The sequence below is a fragment of the Prionailurus viverrinus genome, chromosome B3 (genome assembly GCF_022837055.1).
Source record: "Prionailurus viverrinus isolate Anna chromosome B3, UM_Priviv_1.0, whole genome shotgun sequence".
NCBI classification, from domain to species: domain Eukaryota; kingdom Metazoa; phylum Chordata; class Mammalia; order Carnivora; family Felidae; genus Prionailurus; species Prionailurus viverrinus.
This window is the reverse complement of record NC_062566.1, coordinates 56103138-56125149: the sequence shown is the minus strand read 5'-3', so window position 1 is coordinate 56125149 and position 22012 is coordinate 56103138. Positions and strand designations below refer to the sequence as shown.

The following is a 22012-nucleotide window of genomic DNA, read 5'->3' as shown; positions in this document are numbered from 1 at the left end:
TGAGGAAGCTGACTTGCATGAGTGAGGGTTATCAAGAACCCAGGCCTTCCAGCCATGCCCACTCCTGTGATGTGATGTGATACGATGTTTCCCTTGACAGCAACTCTGGGCTAAAAGAGAACAGGACCTGCCAAACTTGCAACAGGAGCTCCCCAGGGACAAAAGACCTTTTATTCTCTGCTGTCTCTTATTTATGTCTCTGTTGCTTAAACACTTCAGGGGCTTTGTTCTGAAAGGTGAGACTTTTGGTTTTTAAGAATAAATCCTGGCCAGGATCAAACTCTAATCTGCCCCCTGCACACTTCCTTAGCTGTCTACTTCCTTAAAGTCATTTATCCACTAAAAATTTCTTAGTCATTCTGACAGCCTCTTTCTACTGTAGTTTCTGGTGGCTAGTGCTGGGGGTTGTCTATCTCTGATCAGAGTCTAAATATTAAATAGTAAGACATTTCTGGGAATAATACCATTCTCCCCAGTACCTGGAAGTCAGTGTGGTTTCAAGCTCTGGCTCTACCCTCATCTACCATGGGCAGTTGGGTTGGTCCTCGCTCTTCTGTCCATTGTGCTTCCTAATTCACTAGGGATGGATACCCAGGGACCTCTGTGAAAGCCCTCAGTTGGTAGACTGTCAGGCCCAGGCACTGAACTACACATGCACTCCTAGTATCCTTTACAGAAATGCCTGGAGAAAAAATGATAGTGATAAAAAGATGCTCCGAGAGGGAAAGACTTTCTCTCCTAAGCTGCTCTGTGCGTGGTTCATATATAGGCAGATAGGTGACAGTATGATAGGCACATTTAATTCTCCAGGGGTTTTAAATGAGGAAATGACAAAGGTTACTTTTTTTTCTTCAGGTAGATAACATAAAGATTTTCATGACCAGTTCAGATATCTCTAGCTATAGCAGGGAGGAATCAGGTGGCACTGGCTAGATTCTGATATTATGATAGAAAAGACTATCCTATGTTTGATTTTAGGTGGACAGTCGACCAGATGTCTTTGGTGACTCCCGGGAGAAGGTGGTGGCATTTGGCTTTGATTATTGCTACTGGTCTGTCAACCCAGAGGACCCCCAGTATGCATCTCAGGATGTGGTAATGTCATTTTCCCTTCACTCTCCTCAGTTCTGACTGGATAATTATTGGGAAATTAACATGGGGTCTGGCTGTTTCTTACTTTAATATTTTGGTCAGAAACTAATGATGTTCTGCTTTGAGAAATGGTAGTGAGAGGCTTTGGTTGCAGAAAGAACAAAGGAAATGGGAAAAGACTGCTTGCTCAGGTCATGAAAGTTGGCTAGTGTCCATTTAGGCTTGGGCCACAGCAAGATTCAGGTGGGTAGAAATTAGTTCAGGTAGTGTTCTACTCCTACGGCAGATAAATGGGCTCACCTAAAACTTGGCCTTTGGTATATACAGCAAAAGGACCCAGGAATCCTAGAGGCTAGTATCTTTGACACTCAGGCTTGTTCTTATGGTCCTAGGCTGAGTGTAAAAGGGCTAGACATCTAGTCTGGCAGCCTGCAAGGTATGTGAGAAGTGAATTCTATTGATCTGCTGAGGATTGAGAGGACCAGTCAAGGCCTTCCCAGCAAGACTGTCGGTCACCCTTCCTGCCTCTGGTAGTTCTACTTAGCTCTCTCACAAGCTTCTGAGGCAGCAGGTCTGGCCACCTGAGTCTACAGGGCTTCTCTCTGTTTCTGTGAAGCAGCAGCATTGTCCTTGTTGGAGCACTGTTGAAGGTCATGCTTTCAGTCCCCGTGATGGCCTGCAAACCTTGCCCCATTGAGTTTTATGACCACAGACAATAGCCCTCACCTCAGCAGTTACCAAGATACTTTCTATGAAAGTCCATCCCTAATATTAGAAAAATCACTTATTTGGCCTTCTGTGGGTCAATATCATCATACCTACATATGAAAAAACCAGTATACGAATAAGTCCTTAGGAAATACCACTGGAAATGGGAATATTTTGGGGGGAAGTCTGGAAGAACATTGCCTATCAGTCTATATACTTTTCCTTAAATGTTTATTTATTTTTGAGAGAGTGAGTGCATGCGTGAGTGGGGGAGGGGCAGAGAGAGAGGGGGACAGAAGATCTAAAGCGGGCTCAGCACTGACAGCAGAGAGCCTGATGCAGGGCTCAAAGTCACCAAACCATGAGATCATGACCTGAGCCAGAGTCGGATGCTTAACCAGCTTGGCCACCCAGGCACCCTGTCAGTCTGTATACTTTTGAATAAAAAGCTAAAGTATGGGGGCGCCTGGGTGGCACAGTCGGTTAAGCGTCCGACTTCAGCCAGGTCACGATCTCGCGGTCCGTGAGTTCGAGCCCCGCGTCGGGCTCTGGGCTGATGGCTCGGAGCCTGGAGCCTGTTTCCGATTCTGTGTCTCCCTCTCTCTCTGCCCCTCCCCCGTTCATGCTCTGTCTCTCTCTGTCCCAAAAAATAAATAAACGTTGAAAAAAAAAAAAAAAGCTAAAGTATGTTTTCTGCTAAGCGTTTTAGTTTTTTGTGAACCTTTTCCTGATTATGCCAAAGAAGCAATGTTATCAAGTTTGAGTGACTTAAAACATGAAAAAAAAATATGGGGGGCGCCTGAGTGGCTCAGTCAGTTGAGTGTCTGACTTCAACTCAGGTCATGATCTCACGGTTTGTGAGTTCAGGCCCTGCATCGTGCTCTGCTGTCAGTGCAGAGCTGGCTATGGCTCCTCTGTCTCTCTGTCTCTCTGTCTCTCTCTCTCTCTCTGTCTCTCTCTCTCAAAAATAAACATTAAAAAAAAGAAGTTTGAGTGATTTACAGTACTGATTTTTTGCCACTGCAGACTTCTGAGATGATTGAGTAATTTTAAAACATGGGAGTGTAATTCCCCCATTCTTCTCTTCTGAGGGGAACATGTGGAAACAAGACCCTAGACTACTGTGGGATTTGTTGTCTCTGTGGGCCCCTTCTGTTGTAATATGAGCACCCTATATTTGTAGTCACAAGGCGTTTGCTGTAAATGCTTAGCAGAAAACGTCAGTGTGGATAGTATCTGGTCCCTACCATATTTTCTGTCCTTTGGAATATGAAGGCGCTGGGATGTCCAGGCTTTTCTTTTGGACCTTGATTTTTATCCTAGCACTCAAGCATGTATGAAGTATCTGATTCCTGGTGTTTGTAACTGTTCTACTGACATCCTTCATGCAGAGGCAAGAAAGGAGCTGACTTTCAAATAAGAGGATGGGACTCCTTCAGCCTTTCACAGTTGTGACTGCATATGTGTCATAGAAGACAGTGGTCTTTATTAGCAGAAAGTATGAGCATTCTAATGGCTCTTTCAGTCCTGCCTGGCTATAGCATACCTAGATATGGATATAAGAAAAGTTAACCATTTTGTGTAACATTTGATAGAGTAATAATCTGGGTCAGTGATGTATGTAAACAAAACAAAACTACGTATCTGTATCTATATATGTCTCAACAAACTTGGGTATAATTTAAGTGTGCATTTATATAACGTAAGTATAAGAATAATCTGGTGGGAAGCCCAGAAGTCCATAGTGGAGGGGGTCATAAATATGATTCTTCTTCTCTTGCTTGGTTTGAAGTTCAATGGAAAGATCAAATGGGATTTGGACAGGAAGCCTGTGCAGAGAGATAAAACCAGTGTCCCTTGAGGTTTATTCTGACTTGTTTATTAATGTCTAAGGCCCTCATCAGTCCCGAGGGGAGTTAAGATAGGAGATAGCAGGGAAGGAGCCTCTGTCACAAGCTAAAGTAGGGCCAAATGTCCCTGAATAATGGCAGAACTCATATGCATATAAGTTGGTCGGAGAGACTCATTGCTTTAACACAGAAATTGGAGCCCAGACTTAACCCTGAGGTCACCAGGATAGAGGGGCAGACTGTCATAAAATTATAGGACATGGGGTGGAAAGAATTTTAATGTCATCCAGTTCATCCTCTCCCAAAGTACAACATAGCATTTGTGATCGTATTTTGGGGGTGGAGGTGAGAGGGGGCAATTTTATTTTTATTTAAAAAATTTTTTTAATGTTTATTTATTTTTGAAAGAGAGACAGAATGCAAGCAGGGTAGGGGCAGAGAGAGAGGGGGAAACACAGAATCCAGAGCAGGCTCCAAGCTGTCACCACAGAGTCCGACATGGGGCTCGAACTCATGAACCGTGAGATCAGGACCCGAGCTGAAGTCGGACTACTTAACCAACTGAGCCACTTAGGCGCCCGGGCAGTTTTACTGAAGTATAATTTAGATACAGTAAAATTCACCTTTTCAGTGTACAGTGTGCAGTTCTCTAAGTTTTGACAAACACGATTGTGTAGCTTATACTATATTCAGTATACAAAACAGTGCATCATTCCCCAAATCTCTTTATGTCCCTTTGCAGTCAAACTGTTCTTACCTCTAGGCCCTGGCATCTGCTAATCTGTTTTCTGTCACTACAGTTTTGTCTGTTCCCAAATATCATGTAAATGTAATCAAATAGTATGTAGCCTTTTGAGTCTGGCTTCTTTTAATTAGCATGATGTATTTGAGATTCACCTCTGCTGTTAGGTGTGTTATCTTATTCTGACCTTGAATCAGAGTTACTTAAATCATCTTGGCCAGAAGGAATCTTGTGGCTTTGGAAACACTGATTCTAACTCCAAAGAGCAAGGGACCAAGTCCCTGTAGGACTGAGCCCTCTTCATCCTTGGCTCTCTTCCTGTTGTGAGGAAGCACTGTCCTTACCCACAAAAATACAGTACTGATTTCAGAATATTCAAATATTCTGAAAACATTCCCCCACTGGCTGTAGGAGGATTTTGAGCAATATCATAGCCATTGCTTGATAGATGTTGGCAAGAATGTCATCTATTAAGTGTTGGTGCTGCCTCATCACAGTCTCTTAGAATGTTAGAGCTCGGGGGCGCCTGGGTGGCGCAGTCGGTTAAGCGTCCGACTTCAGCCAGGTCACGATCTCGCAGTCCGTGAGTTTGAGCCCCGCGTCGGGCTCTGGGCTGATGGCTCAGAGCCTGGAGCCTGTTTCCGATTCTGTGTCTCCCTCTCTCTGCCCCTCCCCCGTTCATGCTCTGTCTCTCTCTGTCCCAAAAATAAATAAACGTTGAAAAAAAAAATTTAAAAAAAAAAAAAAGAATGTTAGAGCTCGAAGGGAATTTAGCAATCATCTAGGCCAGGGCTTCTCAACCTCACTACGATTGATATTTTGACCAGATAATTGTTTGCTGTGGAAGTCTGTCCTGTGCACTGTAGGGTGTTTAGCAGCACCTCTGGCCTCTACCCTCTAAATGCCAGTGGCAGTCCCAGTCAGGAAAATAAAAAATGTTTCCAAACCCTTCATGTTCCAGATACAGCTGTGTGATTTATATGGCATTATATAGGCAGTTAAGGCCCAAGTGGGACTGGACCCATGCTTCTTATGGTGGTCTTTTCATTGCACTGTACTCTTCTACATCCCTGTTTTTATATTTATTTTATGATCTGAAAAGATAGGTTCAAGATTAGCATTTCTTAGTGTTTTAGCACTTCCTAATCTTTAGTGGTGACACGCTTGATAAATAGATCAGGCATCAACAAACAAGGGCCTCTAGAGAACAAGGCACTACTGCAAGTTCTAGTGAGAGGCTGCTTTATTTGTTAAATATCTGTAGTTTCTAAATGTTTATCATTCCATTTGATCATCTCCCAAATCTGTTTAGTCTATTCTATATATTCCATCTTATAGTTAAGGAAACTATAGTACATAAATTTTATGAGACTTGCCCAAATCACTTAACCAGTAAGTGGTGGAGCAGGGATTCAAATCCAAGACTGTCCAATTCTAAATTGTATGTTAGCAAGTCTCATTGACCCTCAATGTTAAAGTCCCATTTAGTCTACTAGAGACCTGGTCATCTCTTCACACATATTATCTGATTTAATCCCTTCAGCAGCCTAAAAGGTAGAAGATTTTATCCTTTGATAGTTGAGGAAATTTAGGTTTAGGTTACGTGATCTGCCCAAAGGTGACACAGTAAGAAATGAGTCTTAGATTTGAACACAGGGCTATCTGAATGCAGAGTTCATATGATTTGCTACAATACAGTATAAAAAGAAAAACAAAAGGGATATAGGAAAAGGAAGAGATGGTAAATTAGGAAAGAAAAGAGATGGTGAAGAGAGAGAGAAAAGACTGTAGTGAATGGGCAGCGGTAGGGGATCATACCACCTGTCTTGTCCATTACCCTGTGACCTTGGTGTCATTAGCTTCCCGTTCTAAAGACAGGTCAGCGTTGGTCTAAATTGTGTTTTTAGTGTTTGTTGATATTTGGACTTGTAGTCAAGGCTTTTCTTCAAAATGGGCCTACATTTTATCTGGCTTGAATCTGTATTAAAGTTAATCCGGTTTCTGAAGTTAGACTTGGGTTTGAATTCAGGCATAGCCGCTGATTAGCTGGCTGGCTTTGGACAAGTTACTTAAATTTTCTGAGTTCTAGTTTCTTGAGCTTGAGTTACTGTGAGGAGGAAATGAAATAATTAAGTTCCCAGACCAGGGCTTGGCAACTGCAATTTGATAAGGGGGTTCCTGAGTACTGTGGCTTGGTTCCCTATGGTGATTACCCTATCACAGTACAAAGGAAGTGAGGCTCAGGCTGCTAAGAGCTGAACTAGACTTGAAAATCTCTTCTTTGAATCTGGTTATGATCCCTTCTGGATCAGCTTGCTGCACTTGGAAAATTAACTTCCCTTCCCTTCCTCCTGGTCAGGAATATCTGTTGGAGTGGGAGTCCTCTGCTCAAGTGTATTGTGTTTGGATAATTTTGTGTTTGTAAAAATTTCCATGAAGAGCTTTAGCTCAGCTTTACCCACAAAGGACTGTAATTGGCTGTCAAAACAAGTGCAGACTGAGTCAACAGAAAGCACGTCCAGGAACAAAAAGCTACCCAGCCCTTTGTGGAAAGCAGTTGCTCCTATTCTCCTGGGAATCTTTATTTTAAAATGGTCAGTTATTTGGCTGAAGCACTTGTATCTTTTCCAGATAAAAAATCGTGTGAGTGTGCAGGAGAGTTCCTCCTCCTAACCACTGGATCCAAAACTGAAATTATAGCAGCAATGTGATTGTGCTTTTGTTTTTATATTATTTAATCTCCACAGTGCACTGAATACCAAACAACACACATAAGTACATCCATTGCCTACCCTCAAAGAGCCCCAGAGGGGGTGCAGGGAATGTGTGTGTGTGTGTGTGTATGTATTCCTCAGAATTTTCTTCATGCAGAATCATGTCATCTGTGAATAAAGACAATTTGGCTTCTCTTTTTTTAATTTTTAAGTTTATTTATTTTGAGAGAGAGAGAGAGAGAGAGAGAGAGAGAGAGAAAATCTCAAGCAGGCTCTGAGGGAGCAGCACAGAGCTCCATGTAGGGCTTGATGTCTCAAACTGTGAGATCATGATCTGAACTGAGATCAAGAGTCAAATGTTTAACCCACTAAGCTACCCAGGCACCCATTGCTTCTTCTGGACTTTAGCTTGAGGATGTTAGAAACTTGGAGTCTTCAGAGGAAAACCTCACATGCCCCTAAAAATGATGAAAGGACTGACTACAGGAACCAACAGGAAAGCCGCTATCAGTATAGTATACCTTGTATGCATTTGCATGTGATTATTTAATGAAGAAATGTCAGTTCAGAGACGGGACGACAGAGAGGTAATAATAATGTTTAAGTACAGAACATGATGATTTTAACAGTTTATGAAGCATTAAACCAGTTGGTCTTCATTTCCATTAGTACAAAATAGAGGATTTCAAATTAAATTGTAGCAGATTGTATGTAATTAGGGCATGAAGAATAATTTGTGCAGAGTTTTTGAATCCTTATATGTAGTTGCTAGATATTTATACTTTAGAATTCCAGAATGTTGAGGGGCACCTGGCTGGCTTATTCAGAAGAGCATGTGACCTTTTTTTTTTTAATTAAAAAAAATTTTTTTTAATGTTTATTTATCTTTGAGAGAGAGAGTGTGAGCAGGGGAGGGGCCGAGAGAGGGGAGATACAGAATCTGAAGCAGACTCTAGGCTCTGACCTGTCAGCACAGAGCCCAACATGGGGCTTAAACTCACGAACTGCAAGATCATGACGTGAGCCGAAGTCAGACACTTAACCGACTGAGCCACCCAGGCACCCCATTTTTAAATTTTTAAAAATGTTTATTTATTTATTTGAGACAGAGCAAGTGGAGGAGTAGCCGAGAGAAGGAGAGAGAATCCCAAGCAGGCTCTGCACTGTCAACCCAGAGCCCAGTGTGAGGCTCTCACTAACCATGAGATCCTGACCTGAGGCGAAATCAAGAATCAGTCACTTAACCGACTGAGCCCTGAGCATGAGACTCTTGATCTCTGGGTCATGAGTTCAAGCTCCACTTTGGTTTCAGAGATTACTTAAATAAAAACTTTAACAAAAATACAGAATATTGATATTAGAAGAATGCTAGAGACGATTCAAGATACTTATTTTAATGATGAAAGCCTAGAGAGACAAAAATCAGTTACGGGATTTTTTTTTTTTTTTTCTTTTCGGCTAGTCCAGAATTGTCCTTAATGTTTCAGGGAAGTGCCTGTTGCTTATTCTAGTGATGAGGGTCATCAACTGCAGCACAGTGGTTCCTGCGTGGCAGAAAATAGGCTGCTTAGCAGAATCCCAACGAAAGCTCTTGTTCTTTAGAATGTTTCTGTTCTTGGCTCTGTACTTATTCAAGTGAGGAAATGGCACTATTGCCATCTAGTAGCACGGGGAAGTATTGAGTGCCTACTATGGATTCTCTGATGTAACTGGGCTGTGATTAGATACTGCTGGTACAGAAGCAGTGTTTCTCTCTGGGGACCCCAACTCATTATAAGATGAAGACAGATGATCTATTACTTCCTCAGAACACAAGTAGAGTGAGGTAGAGAAGTGGACTATGACCCTCACTTCTTTTATGCCTTACTTGTTTTGTATCTTCTGAGCTTGGAGTGTGAATGAAGGCTTTGGGGACAGAGTAGAGAAGGTGGAAGAGTTACTGAAACTGAGGAGGGACCTTAGAGGAGCAAGAAGAGGGGAAAACATGAAGAAGAAACTACAGTTAAAAGGAATTTGAGAGTTTACAGAGGGGGAGATGCTGTTAGGATTGTACTGTTCCTTACAGTAGGTATTATTATCCCCATTTCAGAATAGAAACCGGCTCGGATAGTTTGGATACCTTGGTTTAAGGTCCTACAATCAAGTCATAGATCCAGGATTCAAACCCTTGACTGTGTGACTCCAGAGTCCAAGGTTTCGAATGCCACGCCACACAGAGCTGCACAGCTCTATTTCTGTATTTCCAGTGTCACACAGTTTATTTTTTTTAAATATTTGATTTACTTAATTTTTAAAGTTTATTCATTTATTTTGAGAGAGAGAGAGAGAGCAGGGGAAGGATAGAGAGGGAGAATCTGAAGCAGGCGCTGCATTACCAGTGCGGAGCTCAGTGTAGGCTCAAACCCACAAACTGTGAGATCATGACCTGAGCTGAAGTCAAGAGTTGGATGCTTAACCCACTGGCACCCCCTAAAGATTTTATTTATTTATTTATTTATTTATTTATTTATTTATTTAAGATTTTATTTTTAAGTAATCGCTACACCCATTGTAGGGCTTCAACTCACAACCCTGAGATCAAGAGTCACATGCTCCAGTGACTGAACCAGCCAGGTGCCCTCAGTGCTGCACATTTGAAATGACCCATCAATGGTTATTGGATTAATTATTCAATTTATGGTTCAGTGGGTGAAAGACAAATTAGGACTCTGCCTTCTTGAATCTTGCTGTTTTTTTTTTTTTTTTTTAATTTTTATTTTTTTCAAACGTTTATTTATTTTTGGGACAGAGAGAGACAGAGCATGAATGGGCGAGGGGCAGAGAGAGAGGGAGACACAGAATCGGAAACAGGCTCCAGGCTCTGAGCCATCAGCCCAGAGCCCCACGCGGGGCTCGAACTCACGGACCGTGAGATCGTGACCTGGCTGAAGTCGGACGCTTAACCGACTGTGCCACCCAGGCGCCCCCTTTTTTTTTTTTTTTCAAACGTTTATTTATTTTTGGGACAGAGAGAGACAGAGCATGAATGGGCGAGGGGCAGAGAGAGAGGGAGACACAGAATCGGAAACAGAATCTTGCTACCTGTTTTGAGAAGACTTGCGGTTTACTTAAGTTAGAGAACCAAGTACTCCTATCATTTTCTCTGGGCATCCCTTTTCCCTAAAGCATGTATGTGTTAGGGGAGCTGGGGAGCATGTGGGCGTCAAAGCATTTTCTCATGAATATTTGCAGAGCTGTGTACATTCCATCACTGGTGCTATTTCTTCCCAACCAAGATGGAGCCAGAAGTAGAAGGGAGAGAAGTTTATAAGAAAAAGCCTTTTTGTGCAATAACTGGATGAGGCTGTGCAGGCACAAGTGGGGGAAGGGAGATTATCATGAGTGTTTTATTTCAGTATGTTACCCCTGCCAGCAGCACAGCTGCTCAGCTACATAAGCATCGCCATCGGCTGGATTTTAAGGCAGTAAGGTCATTCTTTTGGCTTCATCTAACACATTTTTTCCTCTCCAGAAACTTGATTATGAATCTTTAAAGAGTAGCTTTCAGACTTATAAAAATCTGAGGAACTGGGATCTTTGAAACTTAATGTTTGCTGCTGGTGCTGGGTGCTTGTACAAAAACTAGAGAAATCTTTTAAAATGCAAAAGCTCGATGGCATTTTTTTTTCCCTCCCCTGTGAGCCAAGGGTAACAGAAATTTCTGGTACTGTCTGGGTCCTTGAGTCTAGGCCCGGAGAGAGAAGTTATCTGTCAGGGAGGCATGCCCAAAGCTCAACAGTCACTTGCAGACATGGGGCAGCCTAAGTATAAATATAAATAGGGTTCCTGAGACAGTTGTCCTTGACACTACCCAGAAGTTCTCTTGCTCCTGTGTGCAATGCTGACAAGTTGCCCCATATGTGCACTCCCTTTACATTTGAATTTGTCCTGAGTTTTAAAGGATTGTCAATTAAATCCTTGAAGAAGAAAAGTGTGATGGTGATTGATTACTTTGAGAGTTTTTTTTTTTTTTTTTGTACTTTGAAAGTTTTTGGAAAAACAGATTTACAAAATCGTCTAAAGGAGGGGATATACAATAAACAGCAGCCCTTTGAACAAAAGTCTACCACAGTAGACACTCATGTACAGGCGGACTGATAATGGTAAGCCTCTCCAGAGGATGCCACCTGGTCTGCCTTGCCAGGTGCTAAATTCTCTTGCACATACATACTTACACAGTAAGTCTGTGTCCAAGCACCCTCTCAGCACCATGTCAATGGTCCTCTGTTTGGAGGAGCCAGTCCAGCTGACCAACAAAAGGCCCCTTCTAAGTACAGTGTTCTGAAAAGGGTTCATGAAGTGTGGAGAAAGAAATGGGATTGGTTTCTCCCTAGTTTTATACTCAGCAGAAAGCAGATGACTGCATAAAAGTGTTGACAAATTGATTAGTTTATTAAAATACTTTGCTATAAAGGCAATACAAGCTAATTATAAAATGTGCAAATAGTAAAGAAGAGTATAATGTGAAAAGTAAAGAAAACCTTCCCCTTCCAGGCCTCCCCTCCTCCCCAAGTCTTACTCTAGAGGTAACCGCTGTCTACAGTTTCTTTGGTATCCTTCCAGACATTCTGTAAACATAAATAAGTATGTATTATATAGCCTTTTAAAAAGGTGGAGTTTACACTATACATACTATTTTTCAATGTGCTTTATTCTACTCAGCTTAGGTTGGCCCTAATTTATTTGCGATACATATGGTTCTACCTTGTTGTTTTAGTGCTACATAGAATTTGATTGTATAAAGGTATTACAGTTTAACTAGTTCTCTAGTAATGGACAATTGGGATATTTCCAGGTCTCTTCTGTGATACACAATACTGGAATGAGCATCTTTGCATTTTTGCGAGTATAACTGTAAGATGCATTTCTAGAAGTGCTGTTGCATGTTCAGAGAGTTTGTGCATTTCATTTATTTATTTTTAAGTGTTTATTTTTAGAGAGGGAGAAGGAGCTTGCATACGTGAGCTGGGGAAGGGCAGAGAGAGGGAGAGAGAGAATCCCAAGCAGACCCCTCGCTGTCAGCGCAGAGCCTGACATGGGGCTTGATCTCATGACCATGAGACCACGACCTGAGCTGAAACCAAGAGTTGGATGCTCAACCAACTGAGCCACCCAGGCATCCCAGAGAATTTGTGCATTTTAAATTTCAATAGATTTTTGTCTAATTGCCTTCTAAAAAGATTGTACCAGTTTATACCCTTAACAGAATACCCTACTGTATCCCTTGTCAGTACTAGGTATTACCAAACTTTCTAATCTATGCCCATCTACTACTACTACTAAAAATAGTATCTTGTTGGCTTTGCTTTTCTTTCATTATAATTGAGATTGAGCATCTTTTTTTTTTTTTTTCAACGTTTTTATTTATTTTTGGGACAGAGAGAGACAGAGCATGAACGGGGGAGGGGCAGAGATAGAGGGAGACACAGAATCGGAAACAGGCTCCAGGCTCTGAGCCATCAGCCCAGAGCCTGACGCGGGGCTCGAACTCACGGACCGCGAGATCATGACCTGGCTGAAGTAGGACGCTTAACCGACTGCGCCACCCAGGCGCCCCGAGATTGAGCATCTTTTCAAGTTTCTTGGCCATTTTCGTCATAATGTGTTCATATATTTTCCCCGTTTTTCTGTTGTCATGTTCATCTTTTTCTTATTTGTAAGAGTAGTTAGCATATTAAGGAAATTGATCCCTCTGTTTCAGATGCTGGAAATATTTCACATTTTTACTTTTGATTCTGTTCATGGTAGTTTTTTTTTTTTTTTGGTCTTTGTGTATATGTCTTTTTTATTTTTCATTGCCTCTTTTTTAAAAAATATAATTTATGGCCAAGTTGGCTAATGTACAATGTGTAAAGTGTGCTCCCTTGAGCCATGAGATAATGACCTGAGCCCCACACACTCAGATTATGTTTACCCAGCACATAGCATATGCCTGACATACAGTAGATAAACATTTGTTGAGTGAATGAATGCTGTTGCTGCAACCTTGTAGCCCGGGATACTCAGCCTCCTTCCCTCTGGTTAAAAATCTTCATGGCCCCAAATTATCTAAAGTGAAAGTATCTATCCTCCCTTTTCTGTTTCTGGAATGGGAGTAATGACATGGCCTCTATCTGCTGGGTATCCAGGATGTTCTTGAGGCCACTGTGCCACTACACAAAAAACAGAACAAAACAAAAAAAACCCTGTGATTAGCCTCAATATCCCTTGGAGTTTGGAGCAGCTCAGAGGTGGAATGTGGGAGTCTGGCCTCCTGGAACACTTGGAAAGATGGACATTCTAACTTCCTCTTAACTTCACCCTGGACTGGCACCACCGAATCCACTCAAACACATCTTGTACGTTTTTATTCTTGCCTTACAATCTTTGCTTAAGCCTTTCCCTCTGACTAAAATGTTTATCTACTGTATGTCAGGCATATGCTAGGTGCTGGGTAAACATAATGTGAGTGTGCAGGGCTCTCAGGTCATTATCTCACGGCTCTTGTGTTCAAGTCCTGCATCAGGCTCTGTGCTGACGGCTCAGAGCCTGGAGCCTGCTTCAGATTCTGTGTCTCCCTCTGTCTCTGCCCCTCCCCTGCTCTTGTTCTGTTTCTCTCTCAAAAATAAAAACGTTAAAAAAAGTAAAAAAAAAAAAAACAAAAAACCCAAACATATTGTGAGTGTGTGTATTTATAAGAGACAGAGTTTTGCGCAGTTTTTTGTTGTTTCTGTTTTGTTTTGTTTGTTTTGTTTTGTTTACCTCTGTTGATATAGCTCCTTTTCTGCAGATCAGATTTTGAGCAAATCTAATGTCTCATTCAAATCTCCTTTTCTAGAGGTTCTAATAGGCTGTAGTGCCTATATCATCTTTCTGACTTCCTCACTGTTACTTGGACACGACTGCCTTTCTTTGTTTCCAGACCCTGAGCTTGGGACCATGGTATCTCCATTTCTACTGATTTCTCAGCAGCCTGTCCATGGGGCATCATACAGATGTATCTGTTCTTGTTCCAGAATAGTAGAAGTGTTCTGATTTTATTATTTAAGGTACTTTCTTCTAGAAAAATAGCCTCCCAGGAAAACATTGCTGGTTTTTCTTTCTGGATATGCCTGTTGAGGTTTACTAAATACTGTACATATCCAGATGCCTCTGTACCATGAGAGGTAGAGGACTTGCTTTCTACTCTGGGAATACAGATGTAGAGAGTCTAGGGCTGTTCTGCCTTGCCTCTCAAACTGTATTGCCTAGAGCTTGTTAGAAATACATTTTCAGACCCAACCCAAAGGTGCTGAATCGAAATCTGCGTTTTAAAATGTTTAGTTTTGAGAGAGACAGAGTGCGAGCAGGGGAGGGGCAGAAAGAGAGGGAGACACAGAATCTTTTCAGATTCAGGTCTGAGCTGTCAGCGCAGAGCTGGACACAGGGCTTGAACCCACCAACTGGTGAGATCTTGACCTGAGCCGAAGTCAGATGCCCAACCTACTGAGCCATCCAGGTGCCCCTCCAAATCTGCGTTTTAAAGAGATCACCAGGTGATACATATGTCCCTGAAAGTAATTAAAATTAGAGAAGCAGATTTAGAAGGAGGAGGTGTTGAGGTAGAGCTGAAGATGCTGCTGGCCTGAGGACTACACTTTTAGTAACAAGACTGTAGAGTATGTGATACATTCTGCTTTAATTTATACAAATCTGAATAGATGACTACTTTTCCCAAGGCCTAGTTAACTGTGCTTTTGTTTGGGCTATAAAATGTAGACTTCATTCTGACTGAAATTTCTCTTACTAGTCTGTCTGGTTGACTCAAGAAAGAAGCTGTGTTAGACTCTCCCATATCCACTTACATAACTGCCATTTCAGGCAAACCTTGATGACTTTTGGTTTAGTGGAACAGATTTTATATTATGTGATTTAAATATCCTTGATGAAGTTTTGGAGAGATGGATGGGGAATTCATAGAGTCTGGAGCCAACGGCCAAGAAAGAATTCTTGAAGACATCTTTGGTGCAAAAAGGTGATTTTATTAAGGCACGGGGACAGAACCCCATAGGCAGGAAGAGCTGCACTGTGAGTGTGGGGGGTGACCAGTTTATCAAGTTGGGGGATCTAGAGGGAGTTTCCAAATGCTAAAGACTTTACTGGAGGCCTAGCTGTTGTTAAGCTACAGTTGTTTTCCCTCTAGCAAGGCATTAACATTAAGACCTTAGGGAGTTCCTGGACTTTGCCCTATTGGTAGGATTGCCTTTTTCTGGTAGAGATTCTCATCAGTTTGAGCATTTTTTTGTCCTTTCTTGTTTTTTTTGGGTGGCCAGAAGTGTCATGTATCCTACATGTCCCACCTGGGCATTGGGGGTGTGTTAGCTTGTGTTTTGCCCTCTATCCTGCCTCACACTCCCTCATCAGCCTCAGTTTCTTTACCTTTCAAGAGGGAGCGGTAATTCCCCCACCTACCAACACTATAGGAATATTGTTAGAATAAAATGAAGTATTATGCTTGACACGACTTTGGAAAAGAGTAGAAACACTAAATAAATATCACTTGTTATTATTACTAATGCATTTCATTCTCTATTGTTTTTTTTTTTAATATTTATTTATTTTTGGGAGAGAGAGAGAAAGAAAGAGAGAGAGAGGGAGAGGGAGGGAGGGAGGGAGAAAGAGAATGAGTAGGGGAGGAGCAGAGAGAGAGGGAGACAGAGTCCAAAGCAGGTTCTGCACTGTCAGCACAGAACCCAGAGTGAGCCTCGAACTCATGAATGAACTGTGAGATCATGACCTGAGCTGAAGTTGGACCCTTAACCAACTGAGCCACCTGGTCGCCCCTCTTTCTCTGTTGTTTATGTACCAAACAAGACAGTCTCTCTGCTGAGTTCTATATGTTGCCAATGAAAGTATCTTCTGCTCTTAATTCTTTAATAAGAATATTTTTCTTCTAAAAATACTGTATTTTTAAAAATAGGTAATATATGCATATGGCAGAAAAAAAAACAGTACGAAGGACATATAGTGAAAATTAAATCTCTTTTCTATCTCTAGCCAAACTCTTTCCCCTATACTGAGGCAACATTGTTATCAATTTCTCATATATATATTCCCAGAGAATTCTATACAAGTATAAGCATATAATTGTATATTTCTTTTCTTTAAAAAATTGGAGCATACACATATTATTCTGTATCTTGCCTTGTTCAGTTAATATATCTTGGAGACATTTTCATATCCATATATAATTATGTCTTTTTTTTTTTTGGATGATCACATAGTAACCTTCTGTGTGAGTATACCCTGACATATTTGCTACTGTGAACTTTTAAGCTATTTATATCTTTATAGTTACAGTGAATTTTTTTGTAGGCAGCATATGTGTTTTCCTTATCAGACCATCTCTGCACTTTAATTGGGGCTATTTAGACCATTTTCATTTAGTGTAATTACCAGTACAGGTTTGACAATCATTTTGTTTGTTTTCTGTTTGTCCCATCTGTTCTTTTTTTGTTTGTTTTGTATTTTGTCTTTTGTATTCTACCTTTTTTTGGATTGGTATTTTTTATGATTCCATTTTATCTTGGTCAATTTATTAGCTATAACTCTGTTTTGTTAGTGGTTGCTTTAGGGTTTATAGTATACATTTCTAACTTACTGCAGTCTACCTTCAAGTGATAATATACTACTTCCCCCCCTCCCTTAAATCAGGTACATTAGAATAGTTCTTTTTCTCCACTCTCAGTCTTTATCCTATCAAGTCATACACTTTATGCCTACATATGTTATGAACTCTATTATATATTAACATTTTTGCTTAAGCAGTAAATTATCTTTTAAAGAATGTAAATAAGAAAAAAATCTTATATATTTACCCACGTAGTTACCAGTTCTGGTGGTCTTCATTTCTTTTTTGGATCCATATTTCCAACTGGTGTCCTCTTCCTTCTGTCTTTTAATATATTCTTTAACTTTATTTTAGCTATCATATTTTGCAGAGATGGAGACTATGTTTGATTTATATCCCACAAACTATATAGCATTATGACTCGTGTCAGCAGATGATTCACATTGTTTTGTGATTTGCTCTATGGACTCTAGCAGAACAAATTTTAACTTAGCATTTGTCTCCTAAACCACAGGCAGCCAGAGCCTTTGTCAGGCATAGTCGATAGTATGCTGTGGCTTCTAGAGTATGGGCAGAAGGCTTTTCCATATATTCTAAAACCAAAAAAAATCAGAAATTGATAATTTACTCTAACAGTTTAGAGCATTTCCAGATCTTGGCTGTCCAACATCCTTGTTGTTGCTTGCTGTTCTTTCTGAACTGCATTTTTGGGGATAGGAATTTAGTCTCCTATTTTCTTTTTCAGGATCTGAAGTTAGGGGTGGTCACTGTGGTATACTGGATCTAATCTGTGATTTACATACATCTACACAAGCTCAGCTTCCAACAAAAATAGTCTTTTTGGAGTTCTGAGCTAGTGTGAGGATGAAGAGGGAACAATATGTTTATATCTTTGTTCTGTCTACCTCTACTTGGTTGGTTCCCTTTTCTGTTACCTCTCCCTTAAACTAACATTCAATTTGATGTCTTTTATTTGTGAAAGTTTATTAAGTTCATATAATATGTGATTATTTTTGGGGCGCCTGGGTGGCGCAGTCGGTTAAGCATCTGACTTCAGCCAGGTCACGATCTCGCGGTCTGTGAGTTCGAGCCCCGCATCGGGCTCTGGGCTGATGGCTCAGAGCCTGGAGCCTGTTTCTGATTCTGTGTCTCCCTCTCTCTCTGCCCCTCCCCCATTCATCTCTGTCTCTCTCTGTCCCAAAAATAAATAAAAAACGTTGAAAAAAAATTAAAAAAAAAATGTGATTATTTTTAACTTATTCAATAATTCATTCAATGTATATGTGCTGAAAAATATGCCAAGAATTGTATGAGGCACTGGAAATAACCAGTAAGAACTGGACACTGTAGTTACCCATTAAAAATTCATAACTTTTTTTCTTTTAAGTTTATTTTGAGAGAGAGAGAGAGAGAGAAAGAATCTCAATCAGGCTCCATACCACCAGTGCAGAGCCCAGCACAGGGCTCGATCTCACCAGCTGTGAGATGATGACCTGAGCCAAGATCAAGAGTAGAATGCTTAAACGACTGAGCCACCCAGACACCCTGAAAATTCATAGTTCTTGAGAGAGACAGATACATAAAGAGTTAATTCCTTCATGGTGTGGTAAATACTATAATACATATTTTAAAAAGTTTTTTTTAAGTTTATTTATTTATTTTGAGAGAGAGAGAGGTGACAAGTGGGGGAGGGACAGAGAGAAGGAGAGACAGAAACCCAAGCAGGTTCTGCACCATCAGTGCAGAGCCTGACTCAGGGATCAAACTCCCGAACTGTGAGATTATGACCTGAGCCAAGATCAAGAGTCGAACACTTAACTGACTGTGCCACTCAGGCGCCCCACTATAATAAATATTTTAATCAAACATTTGAAAAAACTTAAAGAGGGACGTAGGGTTTTTTTGTTGGAGAGGGAAAGGGAGATTGTCAAAAAATCTAGTTCACAACAGGATTGATATATTCTGGATTGAATAGGATCTAAACCTAGTAGTTCTCTTCCAAAGGTAGGAAGAACTTTTCCTCTTATGACTTGAAAGTGGTGCTTCACATACATAGATTTAGCTACACAGCTTGGTGAGTTTCCAAAAAGACCAGAGACTTATTCAAGTATCATGAATCATTCACTAATTTTAATTGGAGCTCCCTTTGGATTTCATTCTAGATACCATTTAGTCCTATAATAAAATAGGTATATGAATTATTAGATTGAAGCTGGCTATTTAGCATGCTAACCTGATGTATGATTAGTATGGAGGGAGCTGGATTCAGTGAAAACCTCTCTTCTTTCTGCAGGAAAGGCAGTTGATGGTTTCTCATTTTTCAAGTGTAAGTCATAGTGGCATGAGCTATTTATAGACTTACTTCCTCCCATAGACTGAACACAATAGAAGCCTGAAATCAAATGGTGACCAGATGTGCTCAGGCACCCCTCCGTTTGTATTTAGAAGTTGGAAAAGGCAGAGCTCCTGGGGAATTGGTCTCTGGGCAAAAGCAGATGGACTCACTCATAAAACCATCCTCCATATACAAACAGCCCCTTACATCTGGTCCCCAGGAGTGGAAGAGGTAAACAGAAGAGCGTGTTAAACTCTTTTTTTTTTCTTCTCTTCCTAGAAGCGGGGGATATTCCTTTGTCAGTCCTTTCATTGCTTAGCTTTTATCTCAGTAGTTACACAGTTAGACAAAATACAAATACTTTATGGGGATATGTGTTGAATTGATGTGGGAGGAAGAATTACTACAGCTTGCATACAGTCAGTATAGATAGTGGTTCTCAGCTCAGATAAGGAGATCTGAAAGGAATGGGAACCCTTAATTACTTTTTTCCCCTTTACTATTCCTCTACCATTAAACTAACCCCATCTTGTTTGTGGTGGTGGCGGTTTGGTTTAAAGCGCAGACATGTAGTGGTTTCTGATTGGTGCTGCTTTTCCTTTTCTCCCACATCAGAGATTTTAAGAAAATAGAAGCAACTCTCTCTTCAGTAAGCATCTGGAAATATTCTTATGTAGTTTAGAGATTTGGTTTCAGGGTTTGGAAAAGTTTTATTTGATTTTGGAAAATGTTTTGGAAATGTTTTCCTGCTTAAGTGCGAAATGAGAAAAAAAACACCATTTCTTGAGAACCTATTCTGTTCCAGGTACTGAACTGAGTCCCTAACTTATGATCCCATTTGCTCTTCACAACAACCCTGCAAAGTGGGTTATTATCACCTCTACTGCAGAGACATGAAAACTGAGGCTCAGAGAGGTTAGGTAACTTGACAACAGCCACACTCTTAAGAGGTGGAGCCCTGGTTGAAACCCAGATCCGCTGCCTTCAAAGCCCTTGTTCTTTTCACTACACCCTGCTTTCTGCTATGTGAGCTAATTCCTCCTATGTGCTTCCATCTTAATATTTGAAATATGATATGAATTAGCTGACGGTTAGAAAATCTTGGGCTGTTCCTGGGTGGCTCAGTCAGTTGAGTGTCTGACTCCAGCTCAGGTCATGATCTCACAGTTAGTGAGTTTGAGCCCCACATTGGGCTCCCTGCTATCAGCAGTGTGAAGCCTGCTTTGGATCTTCTGTCTCCCTCTCTCTCTGCCTCTCCCTTGCTTGCTCTCTCTCTCTCTCTCTCTCTCTCTCTCTCAAAAATGAATAAAACATTAAAAAAAAAAAAAAAGAAAAGTTTGGGCTGTTTAACTTTGCATTTACCGTAGGAAAGGACTCCAAAGTCATGAATAAGAAACGTTTGTTTGCAAACCTTCCTATTGATGCCTCTCTCTGAGATATGGAGAACCCCACCTATTTTTAATTTTGTATCTGAAGCAAGTGCTTGCCTGTAGGTGCAGTCAGGGTGTTTTATTCTGAATCCTGTGAATAGCCATAAGTGACCCAATTACTTTCTGAGACACAAGAAATAGTTCACACTTCATGGCAAAGAGGTGGTTCAATTCACCTTTTCTTCTTTTTTTTAAAAAAATTTTTTTAACGTTTTATTTATTTTTGAGACAGGGAGAGACAGAGCATGAACAGGGGAGGGTCAGAGAGAGGGAGACACAGAATCTGAAACAGGCTCCAGGCTCTGAGCTGTCAGCACAGAGCCTGACGCGGGGCTCGAACTCACGGACCTCGAGATCACGACCTGAGCTGAAGTCGGCCGCTTAACCGACTGAGCCACCCAGGTGCCCCTCAATTCACCTTTTCTAAGTGGGGCCAGGTTTTGAAGTGGACTTCTTTATTTTATTTTTTTGAAATGGACTTTAAGTGATGAAGTGTAACCAGAAGTGCCCATGAAGGAGTCTGGGATCTGTGCACTAACCCTGTCTGGCAGTGTGGTCCTTTTTCTTCCTGGCACAGCCCAGCATTTCCTGGTACCTGGTTTGTTTGTTTGTTTGTTTGTTTGAGTAGGTCTCTTATCTGTCAGGAAACCCTCAGGTGTCCACTGTCATACTGGGGAGGGAAAGAAAGAATGCAGGACCTCTAGATTGAATCCAGGAGAAAGAATCTTTTCATTTCATTTAAATGATTTTGTTATCTAGATTTATCTTAAATTCCACCAGCTTTAATTTCCAAGTATTTATTTTTCAGCAAAGATGAACCTCATCTCAGTATTTTTCGCTTAGAAGCATTTATACACCAGAGAGGATGAATCTCTTAGGTATTTGTCAGCTCATTAGGATTAAAAAAATTTTTTTTTCATGTTTTTATTTATTTATTCTGAGAGAGAGCACGTGAGCAGGGGAGGGGCAGAGAGATAGGAGGAGAGAGAATCCCAAGCATGCTTCATGCTGCCAGCACAGAGCCCACTGTGGGCCTTGAACTCACCAACTGTGAGATTATGACTTGAGTTGAAACCAAGAGTTGAACACTTAACTGACTGAGCCACCCAGGAGCCCCAGTTCTGTTAGGAGGTTTTTTTTTTTTTTTTTAATGTTTATTTATTTTAGAGAGAGAGACAGAATGTGAGTGGGTTAGGGGCAGAGAGAGAGGGAGACACAGAATCCAAAGCAGGCTCTCAGCTCTGAGCTGTCAGCACAGAGCTGATGTGGGGCTCGAACTCATGAGCTGTGAGATCATGACCTGAGCCGAAGTCAGACGCTCAACTGACTGAGCCACCCAGGTGCCCCTGTTAGAAGTTTTTAATTTATTAACTATGCTTCATTGAAAGTCAGTCCCAGGTTTCTGAGTGACTGGTCAGGTTTGTGTCAGTGCCTCTCCTTATTGTCACCAGCAGATAATTGCTGAACTGAGTGCTATGCCATCAAATCTGTCTTCCATCATCTTTTTTGTCTT

At 41.1% G+C, this 22012-nt stretch overlaps 1 protein-coding gene across 4 annotated transcripts in view; it reads left to right on the top strand.

Annotated features, from left to right (window-relative positions):
• Positions 1–22012, top strand: part of STARD9 (StAR related lipid transfer domain containing 9) — a 124123-nt gene that overhangs the window by 6440 nt on the left and 95671 nt on the right. For all 4 annotated transcript variants that reach the window (XR_007152704.1, XM_047861053.1, XM_047861052.1 and 1 more), the window contains exon 3: positions 979–1095. Coding sequence is in view for 3 of the 4 variants with exons in the window: in XM_047861053.1 (XP_047717009.1) it covers positions 979–1095 (117 nt within the window). In the remaining variant the exon portion in view is untranslated. The remainder of the gene's footprint in view (positions 1–978; positions 1096–22012) is intronic.